At 43.1% G+C, this 18,257-nt stretch overlaps 1 protein-coding gene across 3 annotated transcripts in view; it reads left to right on the forward strand.

Annotated features, from left to right (window-relative positions):
* Positions 1-18,257, forward strand: part of LOC138296692 (adhesion G protein-coupled receptor F5-like) — a 1,076,691-nt gene that overhangs the window by 427,673 nt on the left and 630,761 nt on the right. For all 3 annotated transcript variants that reach the window (XM_069236057.1, XM_069236058.1, XM_069236059.1), the window contains one exon: positions 9,273-9,323. In XM_069236057.1, coding sequence (XP_069092158.1) covers positions 9,273-9,323 — 51 coding nt within the window. The remainder of the gene's footprint in view (positions 1-9,272; positions 9,324-18,257) is intronic.

Consider the following 18,257-nt stretch of genomic DNA (forward strand, 5'->3'; position numbering starts at 1 on the left):
GCCAGCCAGCTACATGGTCAAACAATAACAAGGAGCAATGAGGAATGGCAAACAAAAAACACATGCAAGCCTATGGCAAAGGGAAGGACACTGGCTGCATGCACAAAATGGCTGCCAGCCATGAGATAAAGCATCACCAACAAGAAGCAAGGAGTAGTCATGGAGAACAAAGAACACATGCAAGCCTATGGCAAGAGACACTGATTGAATGGACAAAATGGCTACCAGCCAGCCACATGGTCAAACAACAAGGAGCAAGGAGGCATGGCAAACAAAGAACACTTGCAAGCCTACGACAAAGGGAAGGACACTGGCTGCATGCACTAAATGATCAAACAGCAACAATAAGGAGAAGGCATGGAGAACAAAGAACACATGCAATTCTATGACAGACAACACTGGCTGCTGGCTGCCAGCCACATGGTCAAACAGCAACAACAAGGAACCATGGCAAAGAAAGAATGCATGCAAGTCTACCGCAAAGGGACACTGGCTGCATGCACAAATTGACTGCCAGCCACATGATCAAACAAAAGCAGCAAGGAGGCATGGCAAACAAAGAGCACATTGAAACCTATGGCAAAGGGGCACTGGCTGCATGCACAGAATGGTCAAACAACATCCTCCATTTGCCATCAAATATTATTACCTCACATTACATACAGTTTTTGCAAAAGAAATGAAATGCAAACAAAAGCCAACATTTTTAATGTAATCCAATGCAAGCCCTGCCCTAAATTGTGTTTTAAAAACATATACCACTGAAACACTTAATTCATGCACTGATAACTACTAGTACTGGGATGACTGACTAAATGGCCCTTTGGAAATTTAGGCCACATATTAAAATAATATTGCAAATGAAACCAACATGTATAAAAGGTACTGAGCTGTGCTGTACCTTTCCTTTACAAAATGTGAAAAATCTATTAAATGCAAAATTAATAATAATTAGGCCCATACTTAAACTCGAGCCCATCCAACAGTATAAAAGTTTAAAATCAAATATCAAACTCAAGAAAAAAGAAATACTGGTACATGCCCAGGCATGCTTATACAATAATATTTGAACTTACTTGTGTAATTCAACAAAAACAAAGTCCTTATCCAAAAACATATCCAGGAGAAAAAGAGAATGATCCTTCCAACTTGAAATCCAAGAAAAAAGTGACCAGGAGATGGACAAAGCACTGGGAGGAGCTTGGTGGACATTGACTGGAAGTTGGAGTCTCTGACACTCCTTCTGTTTGACAAAAAGGTTTCTCAATCTGAAAAACAAATTGCAGGGTCCATTGGATAAGAAAATCTTGTAAAAATCTCTTTTGGACTAGATTTAGTAGCTCTGGAGAAGAAAACCTACTTATGAAGTGGGCGCAGCTGGAAGCAACATAAGGGAAAATGAAGTCTCATGTGCACTTGCAATTAACCTGGTGTAGGAGGCTGGCAGGCGTGTAGTGGGTACCTAGGGTACGTCCACCTTATACCAGGTCCAGTTATCCCTTATTAGTGTAGTGTAAGCAGTGTCTAGAAGCCTAAGCTCTCTAGAGGTAGCTGAGGATGAGCAGCCAAGGCTTATCTACGAGACATGCAAAGCTCATGCAATATCACTGTAGTCACACAGTACTCACACACATAAAATAAAATACTCAGTGTTACAAAAATAAAGGTACTTTATTTTGGTAACACGAATACCAAAAATACCATAGAGACAATACTCCCTTAGGAGGTAAGTAATACACAAATTATATACACTAGTATGCAGAAATAGGCATAAAACAGTTAGAAAACAGTACAATTAGTGAAAATCACAATAGGTAGACATGGGCCTAGGGGGAGCCCAAACAACATACTAAGAAACTGGAATACAAAAGTCGGTCCCCTATCTAGGCAAGTGGGCTGTGTAGAGGGGAGACGGAAGTGTAAGAGAACCCCAAAGGTAAGTACCACAACCCACCCCAGTGACAGGGAAAGCAAGAGTAAATCACATTAACTTTCTCAGAACACACACAGAAACGAGAAGAAGAAATATGCAAAACACAGAAGAGACTGCAAGATACCAACAGTAGATTCCTGGACAAGAAGACATGTGGAAGAAGGGGATCAAGCCCAAGAAGCACAGGAGAGTCCAGGAAGAGCAGAAGCCCCTACTAACCAGGATGAAGGTGCAAAAGGACAACCACCGGTGAAGAAGAAAAGTCAGCACTGCACCCAAGAAGGCGAAGTCGGGTTCCGGGGGGGTGCAATTGATGTCCCACGCCGGTTGGAGAATTGCAGTCAGGCTTGCGTCGTCGGAGTCCGCCACCAAGCCTTGGCACACGCAAAGCTTGCGGTTAGTGGTAAATGGCGCTGCCCGGGACCAGGAAGAACCAGGTGTACTCTACCCAGGAGGGTGAGTCAGAGGGGGCCCTCAGCAACTCAGAGAGCCCACAGGACCAGGCAGCGCACACAGGAGTCCCACAGCATGGGGACAAGAAAGTTGCAGAAGAGGCCCAAGCAGCACAACAACAAAGGCTCCCACGTCGCTGGAGAACAACTCAGGAAGCTGTGCATCGCAGGATAGATTGCTGGGGGCCGGAGCTACAAGATACATGAAGGACTTGGAGAAGGATGCCAACAAGCGTTGGCAGCTGCAAAAGGCAGTGTCTCTACTGTCTTGCGTGGAGAGGCAAGGTCTTATCTCCACCAAAGTGGGATAGCTATAAGAGAGGACTGTCTGGACCACTTCCATCCACCACCCGTGATGCAGGATCTACGCAACTCAGCAAGAGAGGGGATCCACGCAGCGAGGGACCCTCTGGAGGAGCTCTGAGCACCACCCGGGTGAGGAGGGTGATGAACAGGGGAGTGGTTACTCCCCTTTCCTTTGCCCAGTTTTTCACTAGAGCAGGGACTGGGGCTCCCTGAACCAGTGTAGGCTGGTTTATGCACAGAGGGCACCAAATGTGCCCTTCAAAGCATTTCCAGTGGCTTGGAGAGGCTACCACCTCCTATTTCCAAAGAGACAGGGTGTTACACCCTTCTCCTAAAGGAAATAAATTGTTCTGCCTTCCTGGGCTCAAGCTTTTCAAGCAACGGGAGGGCAGAAACATGTATTTTGATGTGGCAGCAGATGGGGCAGCCTGGAAAACCTCAGAAGGCTGAAATGGCAATACTGGTGGTCCTCCAAGGAGCTCCCAGAGTGCATGGAATCATAAAACTAATACTTGCAAAAGCCTTGGGGTATGATTCCAACATGTTTGATACCAAACATGCCTATGTTCAGAGTTACCATTATGTAGCTGGACATATGACCTATGTCCAGTACACGTGCAAAATGGCATCCCCGTGCTCACGAAATCTGAGAAAATGATCCTGGAGTTTGTGGGGGTACCTCTGCAAGGTACTTTGCAACCTGCCCTCAGGGCTGTAGGACCTGCTATACGGGTGACTTATAAGTGACCTGGTGCAGTGAAAATGGCAGTGAAAGGGTGCTTGTACCTTTTCACGCAGTCTGCAATGGCCTTCCTGCAGAAGTCTTTGCATGGGCTCCCTATGGGTGGCAAAATATATGCTGCAGTCCATAGGGATCCCTTGGAGCCCCAATGCCCTGGGTACCTAGTTACCATATACTAGGGACTTATAAGGGGGCACCAGTATGCCAATTGTGGGTGAAATACAAAGTTTTGGGAGAGAGAGCATAATCACTGGGGTCCTGGTTAGAAGGATCCCAGTGAACACAGTCAAGCATATTGACATCAGGTAGAAAGTGGGGATAACCATGCCAAGAAAGAGGGTACTTTCCTGCACCCGGGAACACATTGTGCTTGTGAGGAAGTGCAAAAACCCAGTCTTGCAAGTGCAAACAAACTTTGCTTCGCATCTGAGTGTGGAATTTGGGAACTCGGAGCTACTCTGCGAAGCATGAAGTGCCCGAATTCTACAAACTCTGCCGGTGGAGTGGAGTTCCACACCCAGGCCTTATTTTACAGGAAGGGTGGCTGTGCCACTTGGTTGCTTGTCCCTTCTATGGGGATTTCTTTGCCAATGTGTCTTAGGTCCACTGCTGACCTAGCTGGCGTGCTAGACTTGGGCGTTAGGGTTCAAGCCTTACCTTGCCTAGCCACAAATTACCTGCAGCACTATCGTAAAAGATCATCGATGACTTCACTTATAACATCACTCAACCTCAAATTTGTTTCTCTATGTTTCTTTATTTGCTACATTGTTGAGTTTTAAATTGGGGTTGGCAGCCTCTGGCAGAGTATGACCACCAGGGCTACATTAGGGCAATAGAAAAGGCTCCATGACATAAACATAAAACTGGACGCGAAGGCAGAAACATGTAAGTAAGCACATGTCTTCAATTGCACAGACATGGACAGGCAAGGGATTCGACTGGCTGCTCCAAAGGTACATTAGGCTAAGAATATAAAAAATTTATTTCGAAAACTAATTTAGTTAGAAACCTCTAACTAAAAAAACATTTGTGCCCTGATTATAATTTGGTTGTTGATTCAGTTTTCGCCACAAAATGCTATTTGTGCCTAAATTGGGATTACAAATCAGGCAAAAGTTGTGTCAAACATGTTTGTTTGTTCTCCTGGTTTTTGCTAGATAATGCCCGGTGAAAATCAAGAATGTAAATAATTTAAAATACATTTTTGCACCACGTGTTATTGGGGCAGAGTGCTGATCTGGAATGTGTCGACCATGACTATATCTGTAACTCAGAATTGGGTCTGCAGTTTGTGCCAGTTTGCAATTTGTTCATGCTGGCAGAAAATGTACGGAAGAAATTGGAGAAACAGAGTGTTTCAAGAGAACTGTGAACAAAGCAAGGAAAAGGGCAATAATTAAGACCAGATTGTATACTAGAGACGTAAGACAAACCTGGTCAGAATCACACAACTTCTGTAACAACTTTCTCCACATTATCTAGTAGATTAAAATAGTTCCTCACAAAACACTGCTATATTTCTACAACCATTTACCAGCAACTACAGACGCCTCCTTTTTGCTTTCAAAGGAGGTTGAAACATCCATGATTTCTTAGTATGTATTCTGCTTCAAAAGACCAGGGCTAAAAACCAGCACACATTATGTAAACTTCCAAATCCCATGGGACATCACTCTTGTGGCAACAGCAGTTTATGCTCCCAGACTAAGAATTCACAAATCTGGGAAATCATGGGTACTGCATTCCTTTCCTATCTGTACCACTACTGTTCAAAGAGCAGAAATTGACTAACATCTTGACAATAGAGGCATGAATGATGAGCTAGAGCAGTGCTCCCTAAAACAGTAAGAATAAAACAACCAGAAATTGCCCGGGATTAATTAATATTACAATTATTTCAGCATGAGAATCCCGTACAAACACACACCATGAATGTAGCTGATCAAAGATGGAAAATTATATAACATAACCTTAAGCTCCAGAATAGGACACAGTGTATCCAAACAATGGGATAGAGTGTCCCACTCTGATACAATAAGTAAAAATTATCATGTGAGTCCTAGGTCGATCGAAGTCTTAAGCAATTTTAAAACAGTGAAAATTGCATTAAGACACAACAAGAATATTGCTGGTCAAAGACAGCATGCAAAAAAATATAATGGGCAAGAATGGGCGAACCCCCTTTCAGTGGTATACATCCAAAATATTTGCTAACAGTCAAGTCAACCATAGTCTTCATAAGTGAACAAAAGGTGACTTTAAAAAATGCAGTCACCAATCTATAGTAGTAGAAAAGAGAATTATGAGTTGTTTCAACCTACTTAACTGACAGTTGTGTCATGACCATTGTTTAACTAACATTAGTATTCATCCGTGCTAGCAAGACTAAATAGGTTGCAGAGCCTATACTTAGTATTTTTTATTGGACCACATAGATTCAGTAAAAATATATATAATATGTATAACATATTTGCCAAAAAAGGAATACATGCAATCAAAATGGCCACTAACATCACACCTCATGGTCTACGAGTCACACGTTATATACACATATAGGCCCTCATTACAACCCTGACGGTCGGTGTTAAAGCAGCAGTAAAAAAATGGGATTTTGACCATTGCGGTTACCGCCATCCAAAACCGCCACTTTAACACACCGACCGCTAGGGTGGTAACAGCCGCTGGGCTGGAGACTTCGGTCTCCAGCCCGGCGGCCGTCACAATCCCACCCTCGGGATTACGACCCGGCCTACCGCCATGGTTTTCGTGCCAATCTTACTGCCACAAAAACCATGGCGGAAGGCACTATCAGTGCCAGGGAACCCCTTCCCTGGCACTGATAGGGGTCTCCCCTGCCCCCCCCCCCAAGAGTCTTCCCCCACTATCCCCCTCCCTCTCCTGCCCCCCACACATATACACACCCACACGCGCACCCATATACACACATGCACACACCAACATACCTTATCACACACATACATTCACAACACACAACACTCACAATCACTCATTCACGCATGCATCCTACACGACTCACACCCGCATGCACGCATACCAAAACATACTCACACACACCCCCACATACACACAACACCCCCCACCCCACTCTCCGGTCGGAGACGGTCCGCGGCACTGCTGTCAGCAACAGCGTCCGCCAGAAAAACACCGCCAGGCTGTATCATTGGTTATGATACGGTCGGTGGTGTTTTGCTGGGGTGGCGGTAATGCTGTCAGCAGTGCCGCCTTACCGCCGTCTGCCGCCATGACTGTCGGCATTGTTCCACCAGCATTCTGGCGGAATACCGTCACGGTCATGATACGCGTAGACTGCTGGTAGCCACGGCAGCAGTATGTTGGCAGCCGTCGCCATGGTGGTAGGCGGTCAATACCGCTAATGTTGTAATGAGGGCCAAAGTGCCATGCTGAAATCACATGGTGATGAGGGTCCATGCTCCGTATGAGCATTGGGGACACAATAATGTAGAGACAAATGTTAGATGTGTTGTAGATATACGTGGCACCTAAATTATATAATGTTATCCCACGTCTCTGTTCAAGCGGAGCCTATAAGGCCAATAGTTGTTGTGAATATTGGGAGCATACCACAAAACAGGCAACAAGAGGATTAATGTTGGTGAGTGTTTCATACCGTCTGATGTTCCAGCAGTGGTAGTGTGGGGCCATATCTTGTAGTGACGGTGGCTACAATTAACACCATAATAATCAGATGGTTCCATGACACTAATAAGAGAGGGCACTATTATGCATTGAACTTCACCATAAACATGGATACAGCAAATAGTTCTATGGGTGGCTCCCAATTATTTACAGGTATTGCATAATTCACCATTAACAAAGGCAATATCCACCAACATACTGACGATATATAAAGACCAATGAAGAGCTTATTAATTGCCAATAGTTTGCATTATTTCCAATAACTAGGTAGTTCTCAACTTTATTAATCATTTGGACACCTAATATTTTAGCCTAATTTTGGTGATCATTAAATCACAAAAAAATTAGATTCAACAAAAGTCCAATTAGGAGAACTGTTTAACTTATTCCCACTTTAGGTATACCATATTATACAACATAGATATTTGTCAACATCCTCTAGTTGTCTGTGGTTAGGCTACCGATATTCAGGTGAGCACCATTGTGAATAGTTGAATAGTGTTTACCTCAACAGGTTTGCAGTGCCTTTGTAACAAATGTGTGATGGTGAGATTTGCATGACGGTATGAAAATATGTAAAGTGTTGCATAATCAACCCTAAATATGTGAAAAGAAGAGGTCTATTATGTTGTATATTGTTTCTTTTATTTGCCTTTACAAGTCTGATTCTATTAAGTAGGATTATGCTGAGACATGGCCTCATGGTAGCAAAGTTACAAATGCATCTTGAGCAATAAATGTCCCTGCCTAAAAAGGATCGCATCATGGTGACATCTGGGGTGAGAAAGGGAATGACAGATCTTACGCCTTGTTTGGATCAGGAGTCAATCCCCCACCAGATAATCTATGTCCAAAGAACTTAAGTTTGGTTTTGTTAAACTCACACTTTGTTGCATTTAGAATGAGACCTGCTACACTTGGGTAAGGGCCTTATTGTGTTCTTTCTGTGTTTTCCCTGAAACCAGTATGCCAGCATGAGTGACAAGTTGGATTATTCAGCTCATAACATCCTGAAATATCTCTGCAGCCAAAGACACTCCACACCTTAGGGGCAAATTTACAAGCCCCTTGCGCCGCCCTTGTATGACTTTTTTTTTAACGCTGAGGTGGCTTTAAGGAGGCCTCTTTCGAGCACTGTATTTACAAAGTGGCATAATTCTTCTTCCTTACTGAGATCAGTGTTTCTGATTCAGTGTGCTTTCAAGTATACCTTTTAACACAGGTTTCAATTAAGATGCTAGTCCAAGGGGTTCTAAAAATGCAGTGAAAATTCATGTGTCACAGTGTCTAAAATGCCCTTGAAACGTCTCTTTAAATGATATCCAGTCTTATTGAGCAGTACTGACCATTGTTTTGTGAAATGCCCTGGTGATAACATAAATGTCCTATGGGAGAGCTATGAAGTTCAATTGTAAAGTTGCATGTCAACCTCTTCCCGTTAGAGCCCACCCAATTGAGGATTCATGTCTACACCCTTGAATAGGATACATCAAAATGTATTTGTTTCACAGCTACATGAAAGTATGTATATGCTATTTCTATATTAAAAAGCCAGTAAAAAGGCAGCGGAGTGCTGAACATGATCAACGACAAGCATAAAGTCAACAAGTAATAGGAGAGGAAGCTGAATGGACAGTTACTGCATTGTGATAAGTGTTCTTTTAAGACATCTGTCATCAACTCTTTCCTAAACTGGAGAAGCATATGTGTGATCCTGATGGATACTAGGTTGTGGCTCCAGATCCTGGGTACAAGGATTAAAAAGGGCTCTTTCCTTCTTTATTTTTTCACACTGCTTGATCTACAGTTTGATGGGTTCTTGGCTGTGGGTGTGCTAAGAACCACCAAAGATGGCGACCTTATTTGCAAGATAAGTGGAAATCTTGTCGTGATGCAACTGGTTTTGAAGATGGTGTGGCTTGCCATGGGGAGCCAAGGAAGTTCTATCAGGATGGGGTTGATGTGATAATATTTCTTCAGGCCCTGCATGATGCATGCTGAGCTGTGTATGATGCCCTTCTACCTTCAACATGTTTCACACCGATGCATGCACCTTTTTGAATGTTTTGAACTTGTGTATTCCTATGCCGAGAATAAAAATAAAATAAAAAGTCTGAATAACGTTTAATTGAAGTTAATTTTTCCTTTTGTTTTGCAGCAAACATAATAACCACTGGGACAGAGAGTTCTAGTACTGCGTCCTCCAAGGGTGAGCTAATACAACCATAATTTCATTTCCATAATGTGTGACTTTAAGAAAGGAATCGCTTGCTAGCCTTTCTTTCTGGTAACTCTGTCCTGTAAAGATTGGTTTCCACAGGAATCAAATCCAACTTTATTGTGAAAGAGAAAATAATTAGATGGACATAAAACAAATAGTCTAACTGTCAACGAGATTAGTACATTTGGTCTTCTTCAAAAAGCTCCTATAGAATCTGGTAATCAGTCCTGATTTGACCCCAAAATGTCCGCCGAAAGAAATCACTCACATAGCGTGAAATGCTTATTTTATTTGGACAATAGATGCCTGTTCTCCATTTGCTGAAGTGTGAATGTTGCAGCACTGTTTTATTTGCTAAGACACTGCAGTCCCTCCACAGACATCTAGTTTAAGGGCAGCGGCACAAACGCATTCTGCTTCTTACTCTGAGTCATGTCTATTCTTTATCTACATACTATCCTTATTTTAATGTGCCAAAATTCTTCAATATCTCATTGCCTGAATATTCTTGTGTGCTTTAATTTCACACAGTTTACTGCTGCCCTATTTTATTTTTTATGTTAAAGGCTCATTCTCAATTGATACCAACCTTTTGGAATGGCTGTTTGTTTTTCTTTTCTGCCTAGTGCACATGTTTAGTGTCCTTGCTGGAGGGCGGGGCATGCATATCTACGTGACTCCACTACATTGCATTGCTGAAGCATTTTACTCTTAGGTAAATGATTTAGCCCAAATCGACAATCTTTTCACCCATCTAGAGATACAAAATAGTTAGGATTAACACAAAACTACAAATAAATTTAAATTTACAGTAGGACCAATGTGGCCATACAAGAAAAACCAAGTCCGATTTAAAGGTTCAAGGGTTTTTATTACAAAATAATGCAAAGGTTAATGTAAACAATTCTCAAACACAAACTATAAAGGTACAAGGTCACCATAGGGTTTACAAATCTTTGGATAAAAGGAAGCTTAATCAACATTAAACATACTAAACACTTGTCACAAGCAACACAAAATAGAAACAATAGGACGTGATGATCAATTAATGCATGTAAACCAGCTCTCCCCAACATTGAAACAGATTAAATGCATTAAAGTTGAAAACATATTAGGGAAATCCCTATTGGAAATTTCACTACCTGATATGCGCTGGGCAATCAAGTTAGGGGACAAAACGTAAAACACACACATAGGACAAAAATAATTTGGAAGAATGACATAAGGGCCCACTGAAGAAAAACTAAGGTTGGTAAAAATAGAAAGCGTCAGCATTTAGGAGCTCTGTCAAGAGTCTTCTTACAGGTTCAGGAAATCCCGAAATCTAATGTTTCAACATTAGAGGATGGTTGGGAACTACAGAAAGACATCAAAACCTCTAACTAGGGAGTCCTTAAGAAAGAGTCCATGCAGCAAGTCACCAGCTACAGTGACAAAGGCAAAGAATTCTGCAAAGTCTTTGGTGAGAGGGCATAAGGAAAAATGGCAAAGTGCATGGGATATTGGCAATTGCATAAACAAAGCAAAGCCCAAGAGGAAATGCCTTCTAGCAAAGTCAGGGGAAAACTGCAGAAAGTTCCTTGAGGAATGGTAAGTTACAAGCCACAAAATGTTCTGATTCATTGAAAAGTTCTCAATTTTGGATCAAACGATTCCATTGTCCAGTCAGGGGCTATCACACATTGATCATCTGCTACATTAGCAAAAGTTCACTTTACCACCAAGAGAAAGTGGTCAATCTTCTCCTGCATGAACTTGTAACACATGTATTACAATTGTCCATAGTTCTTCAATGTTCTCACTCCATGGACAACTTCCCAACTCAGAGGCCATAGTGGGACATTTGGCACCAAATTGTCTTTTTTTTATGCTAATGTTGCCCAGCGAGGCCAAATCGCTATGCCAGATTTACAAAGTGGTGCCGCTTTGTAACCCCTTGCGCCACATTATGCCTGCACCAGGCATAATGTATGCAAGGTTGGTGACTCCCCGTTAGGGGGGCCGAAAAAATGGCACAAGGAAATCTAAAAGATTCACCATGTTTTCAGCATGTTTAATGCCTGCTCAGATCAGGCATTAAAAGGGGGCACATCATTGGTTACAATGGGCCCCCAAGTACCGTTCAGGGTTAGCGCCAAAACTTTGGTGCTAACCCTGAACAGTACATCAATGGTGTCAAAACCTTTGTCGCTGTTGCCCCCTACCCTGCGCCATTGTGCTTTATTTTAAATACGTGCACACATGGTGGCGGTAGGGGAACGCTAAGTGGTGCACGAAAAGGTGCGCTGCAGTGGATGCAGTGCCATTTATATTAAATCTGCCCCTAAGTTTCCAAACAAATATTTGGTGAGGACGGAAACTGTTGAAACATAAACTAACACTTCATGTGAACAAAACCTCAAAGAGATGCCATGTTAGCAAGTGGAAGGCATCTTCTCAGGGATTATGCACTGCCAGAGGTCTATCAAGCCACCATGGCTAAAATAAGCAAAAGAGTTAAATGGCACATTTTTTTAAACTGAAAAAATTTATTTAACATCAAACTCCTTAACTTGTCTTTAAGAAATCTTAAGCAAGATTCATGTCACAATGCATTTAATCGGAAAGTAAGTTGTAAGTCATCACTGTAAATATAATGTAGAAATTCATTAGGCAGCCACGTTTGTAGGTGGCTCTCAAGGGTTATACACTAATTTTCATTATTGTTTAATACAATCTGTTAATTAACATTATAAAAAAAACAATTCAAACATATTATTTCAGTGCTGTACCACCAGGCTCTAATACTCTAGCCTACAGTGAATGCACATAAATACTGGTTTTCAGTGCACCACGTTACATTTAAACTGTTAGACATTAGTACACACAAAATTAAATATATATAGTCACATTTAACGTTAGATTGTGACAAAAAGATAGCAGCCATATCTCTGCTGCATCAGTTCCATCTCTGATGGCGAATTGAGCCATCACAATAAATCATTTTTTCATTTTGATTTAAACAAATCAAAGTCTTGGATGTCCAGCCAGGTAAGATCTTCTGGACACCAACTGCTTTATTTCACTGTAACAGATACTTCTTCTATTTTCCATTTCAGTCCCCTCCTTTCTTCTTCCTTTTTATGCTTTTTTTGCTTTGATCTTCTTTAATAACTTGACGCAACCAAACACCACTAAGACACACAATTCACTATAGGTATTAGTCTCAGGACACTCCCTATGTTTACACGTCCCATGCTTCCAAACCACCATCCAACTGCTGATAACCTACTACTGATTGCTTACCAAGCACCGGTTGCTGTCAGACACTTCAAAACCCTTTTCAGGTCAGTCATGTTCTTAAAATACTTCCTCGGCTTCTACTATCCAGGATAAAAGTGCAACATTGTTGCACCTGCAACGCCTTGCAGACTCCACCCTCCTTTGTGAGAAGGATGTCTAACGTAAGCCTGTTTTGCAAAACCATTTATCTCATTGCAACCATTTCTGTGTTGACTAAGAAGAAAGAACCTCCTGTATTTGTGGACAACTCATCTACAACTTTCTTATCTTCAGATTGTTTAGGATTACTCCACCAGATGGCTCTGTGAAAACATGAATTAAGCATGTTTTCCACAAATGAAATCTTATTTTCTACAAATGAAATGGATTCCTGGTATAGCGGGGTCATGTCCTGTTATTCTAAAGGTCCAAACACTTTTAAACAGAAAAAAACATGTCTACATTCATTGGAATCTACAACCCCTGTGTCAGTCTTCAACTTGGGTCCGTATATACACAATTTGCATATATGTTAGCAATCTATAGCCAGAGCTACCTGCTTCCCTGTGGCTAAATGAGCAGTTTCTTCTTTTCCCCAACTTTGAACTATCACTTCTTTTTCTGCCTTTGTTTTCATCCCTCTTCTTCTATCTTCCACTTGTTCTATAAACTCCTTTTCTGATAGGGAAATAATACAGGTCTGATGTTTTCTGTGGGTACAGACTGTACCAAATATCAGTGTAGGCTTAACAAATCATTCTAATTTGTCAATGTTTTTAGCTTTTGCAATGCTACTCCAAATGCTTCATGATGGGACAATTGAAAACACATAGACCATCATTACGAGTTTGGCGGTAATTACCACCAACCGCTGTGCAGTCTGCGTGCAAAAGACAGGCATGGACGCAAGAAAATTACAGCCGTAATATGACCCCACAGGGAAAACCCCCCAGAAAAGAGCGAATTATCCGACCTCGCCCGGCCAAACTGTGGGAAACAGGCTGCACTGAATCTACCACCGCCATGGCAAAAATACACCGCCCTCCCAATTATGAGTCACAAATCAGCACAGCGGTCATGCAACAGCGGTACACTATTGGCAGTACGGACCGCCGCGGCGATGTAAAGGACTCACCAACAACACCCCACATTGGTAATTTTTTAAACCCCACACCTGAGACACATACATACACTTCACACACCCACACACACCACTATAAAACACACACTCACAACACTCAGAATCCCTAGCTACGCCTATCTGCTGTCACACAACTCCCGGCCAACTGGAAAGAGACACCATGTCACATTTTTGTACACCCCACACGCCACATATAACTCACAAACACAACCATGCATCCCACAACTGCACCTTCAAATATCACCACACCTGTCACCAACTCACTCACACACTCCACTACCCCAAACAGAACCACCACATAACAGCACACATCTCCCCACACAACCCATTATTGCACCCCCTAAGAAGCCCTGTTTTTGCAGAGAATGGTGGATAAAATAATCAGGGTGGAGCCACAGCTGTTCGGTGCACACATCCAGCAGACATCCATTGGCAGTGAGATGGAGCTATGGCAGAGGATCGTCAACAAGGTGAATGCAGTAGGAAACCATCCATGCACAAGGGACGACATCAGGAAGAAGTGTAACGACCTGCGGGGGAAGGTCCTGTCCATGTAGAACACGAGGGTCCCTGACTAGCTATAGTGGCCCCTCCAGGGAATAAATCAGTATTAGAACAACAAAAGGCCACCCTCAATCAACTCACTTGTATATTATATGAATATCTTTATGTGTTTTAAATGATTTGAATAACAATAGATACCTCTCAAGCCCGTATGTAAATATTAAGATATCTACTTTATTGAAATCTCAAAGTTGTTGATTAATTTGTCATTTCATCATTACAAATAATTCCTTTCTAAACATTATAAAAATTATTCATTCATGGCAATACAATATATACCTCCCCTCATCACAAGTTAGCCAAAAATATAACAACATACCTCCATGTACACCTCATTCTAACCCAAACATCTGCATGCAATACAACTCAATACAACTCATATACTTGTTAAAACCATAAGAGAAAATGCTAAATATACCCATTATCCAAAGTCATTAATTCATCTATATGAATTTGACTAATAAATGCTCTTAATGGACTTCAATCTAAAGTAGATCAAGGGTAATCAATTTCAGAATTCATTACATTCTATACATGCTTGATAAATTGTAATTTAAGTATCAACCCAATATAACATAATATATTCCCCTGTACCGAACCCAAGACACCCCATATCCATCCCACCCGATCAACCACTCACACTCATCCCCTGTATACCCACGCACCCTACTAACACCTACCCAAACAATGTGCACACAACCAATGCAATCCCTGCATGTAATGCTTGAAACACAACAAGTCCCACAATACATTACCCATCCCACTAATTTGTATGCACTGCACCCATCCAAATGGAAGTCTTGCATGCAGATGTATGGGGATGTAAGCACAAGAAACTGGTGGCAGATGCTGTCAGGTACATGGCAATGACAGGACAGAGGACAGAAGCAGAAGGAAACACATGCCACTGCAAGTGTATGAAAGCAGTGCACATGTGCAATGTCCACCATTAACAACTAACTGACTGTCCATGCCATATCCCCTGAAGCTGTTGAACACTATTGGCACCCAGCTGACACACAGTCAAACGCTCTGCAGGACACACAATAAATTTGTTTTTTTACTCCACAGGTACTACTGCTCATGACAGCCGCCAGGAGGTGCCAGGAAATGTCAGTCCCCAGTAGAAGAGGGTGCCAGTGATGACAGTCCAGCGGGATGTCTGGATCTGGATGACCACCCTAGCCCATCAGGAACCTCTGGTCAGTCACCCTCCAGAAGCCACACCCAGCCCACCAGACAGACCACCACTACTCTGCCACAATCAACAGCTGTGGCTCAATACCCCCAAACCAGTGTCCCCAGGTCCACCTGTACAGGGACCAGAGTCACCATCTGTCACCAGGCAAGATGATGAAGGTCCTGGTGCAAGTGGGAGTGGGCACACTGTGATGGGATCACATGCACAGGGGGCCCGGCCAGTGGGAGGGCATCTGTGGGCCGAGGGGGGAGCCAAACCAGGGTAGTGACTGGCCAGGAGGCCATTTCACAAGTCTTGGCAGCATACCAGCACTCCCACGACAGGATGGGCCAGATCCTGCCCACTTTGCAGGAGATTCAGAGGCTGCAGAGTGAACACCATCAGGAGGCCATGGAGCAATGGCAGGCCCACAATGCCACCATAGTCTCCATCAAAGGAGTGCTGCAGGACATGACTTCAGTCCTGCGTGGGATCTCCACCCGCATGCAGGCCCCTCCACGAGACAACCCATCCCTCCACATCTGATGCTGGAAGTGGACTGGTGGCCCTGCCAGGGGACTCACAGGACACCAGCACCCTTTCCTTTATTGCCCAAGAACCCCCTCGCAAACATGGCCGGCCAACCAGACATCCCTCAGAGACTGTAGCCATGACCAAACCCACCACCAGGAAGTGATCCTCTCTTGAAACGTTTACCTTGTGTGCCACTGACACACCTTGTTGACTATCTACCGTCTGCGGTCTATTTCCAATAGCCCCATGCACTCTGAACCAGTGCTACCAACAGCTGTGAACACCAAACTGACTATTTCACCCTCTATCTGTCCACTCCCTTGTATTTCCCCATCCCTTATTTTGATTCATTTAATAACACTATACATTCACAGGCAATGCATGAATGTGATGAACAACATTTTATCAATGTTAAATGTTGAAACAGTACCAGAAATTGCCTAGGATGAAAGTTTGCAGGTATGTAACATTCCAAATCTGTTAAAACGGTTTCTAACACTTGCACCAGGAATGTCCTAATCCTCCTTGTACACAGCATGGCAAAGGGTATCCCACCATAGGAAGACCTGTGAAGAACAGATATATAGCAGACAGTTTGTTCAATGACACATGTACCTGCTTTGTGGACATTATTGCCAGAGTACTGTCACTTCTTCACTGACCAGTCTTACCATTTGTCAGTTGCACTACACACCAGTTATAAACTCAAATATGCAGCTTTGCAGATCAGTACAAGTGCGGGGTCATCTACTTCAGCTGAGGGGATCTCCACCCACAATGTGAGGGACACTAGGTTGGTGTGAAAGTACTGAGGAGATGTGGTGTCACAAGTACTGACAGCAAAACTGGCCCACACCCTCTATCCAAGGAGCATGTCCAAACAGTCCATACATGTGAAGGCTGGAAATACATCCAGGAAAACAAAACTTCTGTGTGTGAACTACCTTTGGGGGTCATCAAACACATGAAGCTGTAAGGGGCACGTGACAGTACACACATTGCACCACACACACACACTGCTGTGTCTGCAGCACTGGTTGTACATTTTGTCAATTGTACACAAATCTTCATAGGCAATGTTGTGGGAAACAGTAGTCAAAATGTACCTTCAACTCATTGGAAGTGTAGCTGAATGAGCTGAGTTCTGGAGTCCATATCATCCTCCCCTTCTTCATCGCTGTCCTCTGTCCCCTAAGCTGCCACCGGTGGATCAGGTTGTTCCTCCTCTTCCAGTAGGGGTACATGTCTCCTTAGTGCCAAGTTGTGCAGCATACAGTAGACCATGATGATCTGGCAAACCTTGTTTGGGGAGTAGCACAGGGATCTGCCTGACAAATGCTGGCACCGGAATCTTGCCTTCAGTAGGCCAAAGGTCCTTTCGATGGCTCTTCTTGTCCTGCCATGTGCCTTATTGTAGCAAATGTCACCCCCTGACCTGGGATACCTCACTGGTGTCAACAGCCAGAACAGGTTTGGATAGCCAGAATCACATGGGAAGAGTGGGAATGCATAGCACATGTCACCATTGTGTAGATGGTAAAGAGTAAGAAAGGCAGGTTGCTAGCTACTGCACTCTCACATCTCACTGACCCACAAGCCAGGCTTTCTTTCTTTGTAGTTGTGCCATCAGGTGTGGGACACTGCTGTTCCTCAAAGTGTAGGAGTCATGCACAGATCCAAGGAATTTGGCAATCAGTTGGGAGATTTACTGTTCTGCAAGACACACCACCTGTACATTAATGGAGTGATAACTTTTCATATTCCTGTACACTTGTTCATTTACCCTGGGAGGATTGAAGGGGATATGGGTGACATCTATGGCCCCAATCATGTGGAATGTGTGCAATGGAATACAGTTCACGTTTGGTCACCTAGTTGAGACAGTAAATCAGTATGATATGTCACTCCTCCATGGTTGCCAGGTCAACTAGGGGCCAATACACTGGTGCATTCCTCAGTCTCTGCATGAGTCAGTACCTAGGGAAGGCCAACACACATATATCACAGCACCAACACATTACGGATGATGTCTACACACACACAACTGCACAAACGTAGCCTTCATATAATAGAAGGGTTGTGTACAGCTAACACTGTGACAATCGATGAGTGATCACGGTGCTACACAACCTACAAATGCGCCTAACTGATGCCACACATCACATATGGCATGTATAGCCATGTATGACTGATGGGTCTAACATGTACAAGAAGATATGACAGAATAGACGGTGCGTAGAGA

The sequence above is a fragment of the Pleurodeles waltl genome, chromosome 5 (genome assembly GCF_031143425.1).
Source record: "Pleurodeles waltl isolate 20211129_DDA chromosome 5, aPleWal1.hap1.20221129, whole genome shotgun sequence".
NCBI classification, from domain to species: Eukaryota; Metazoa; Chordata; class Amphibia; order Caudata; family Salamandridae; genus Pleurodeles; species Pleurodeles waltl.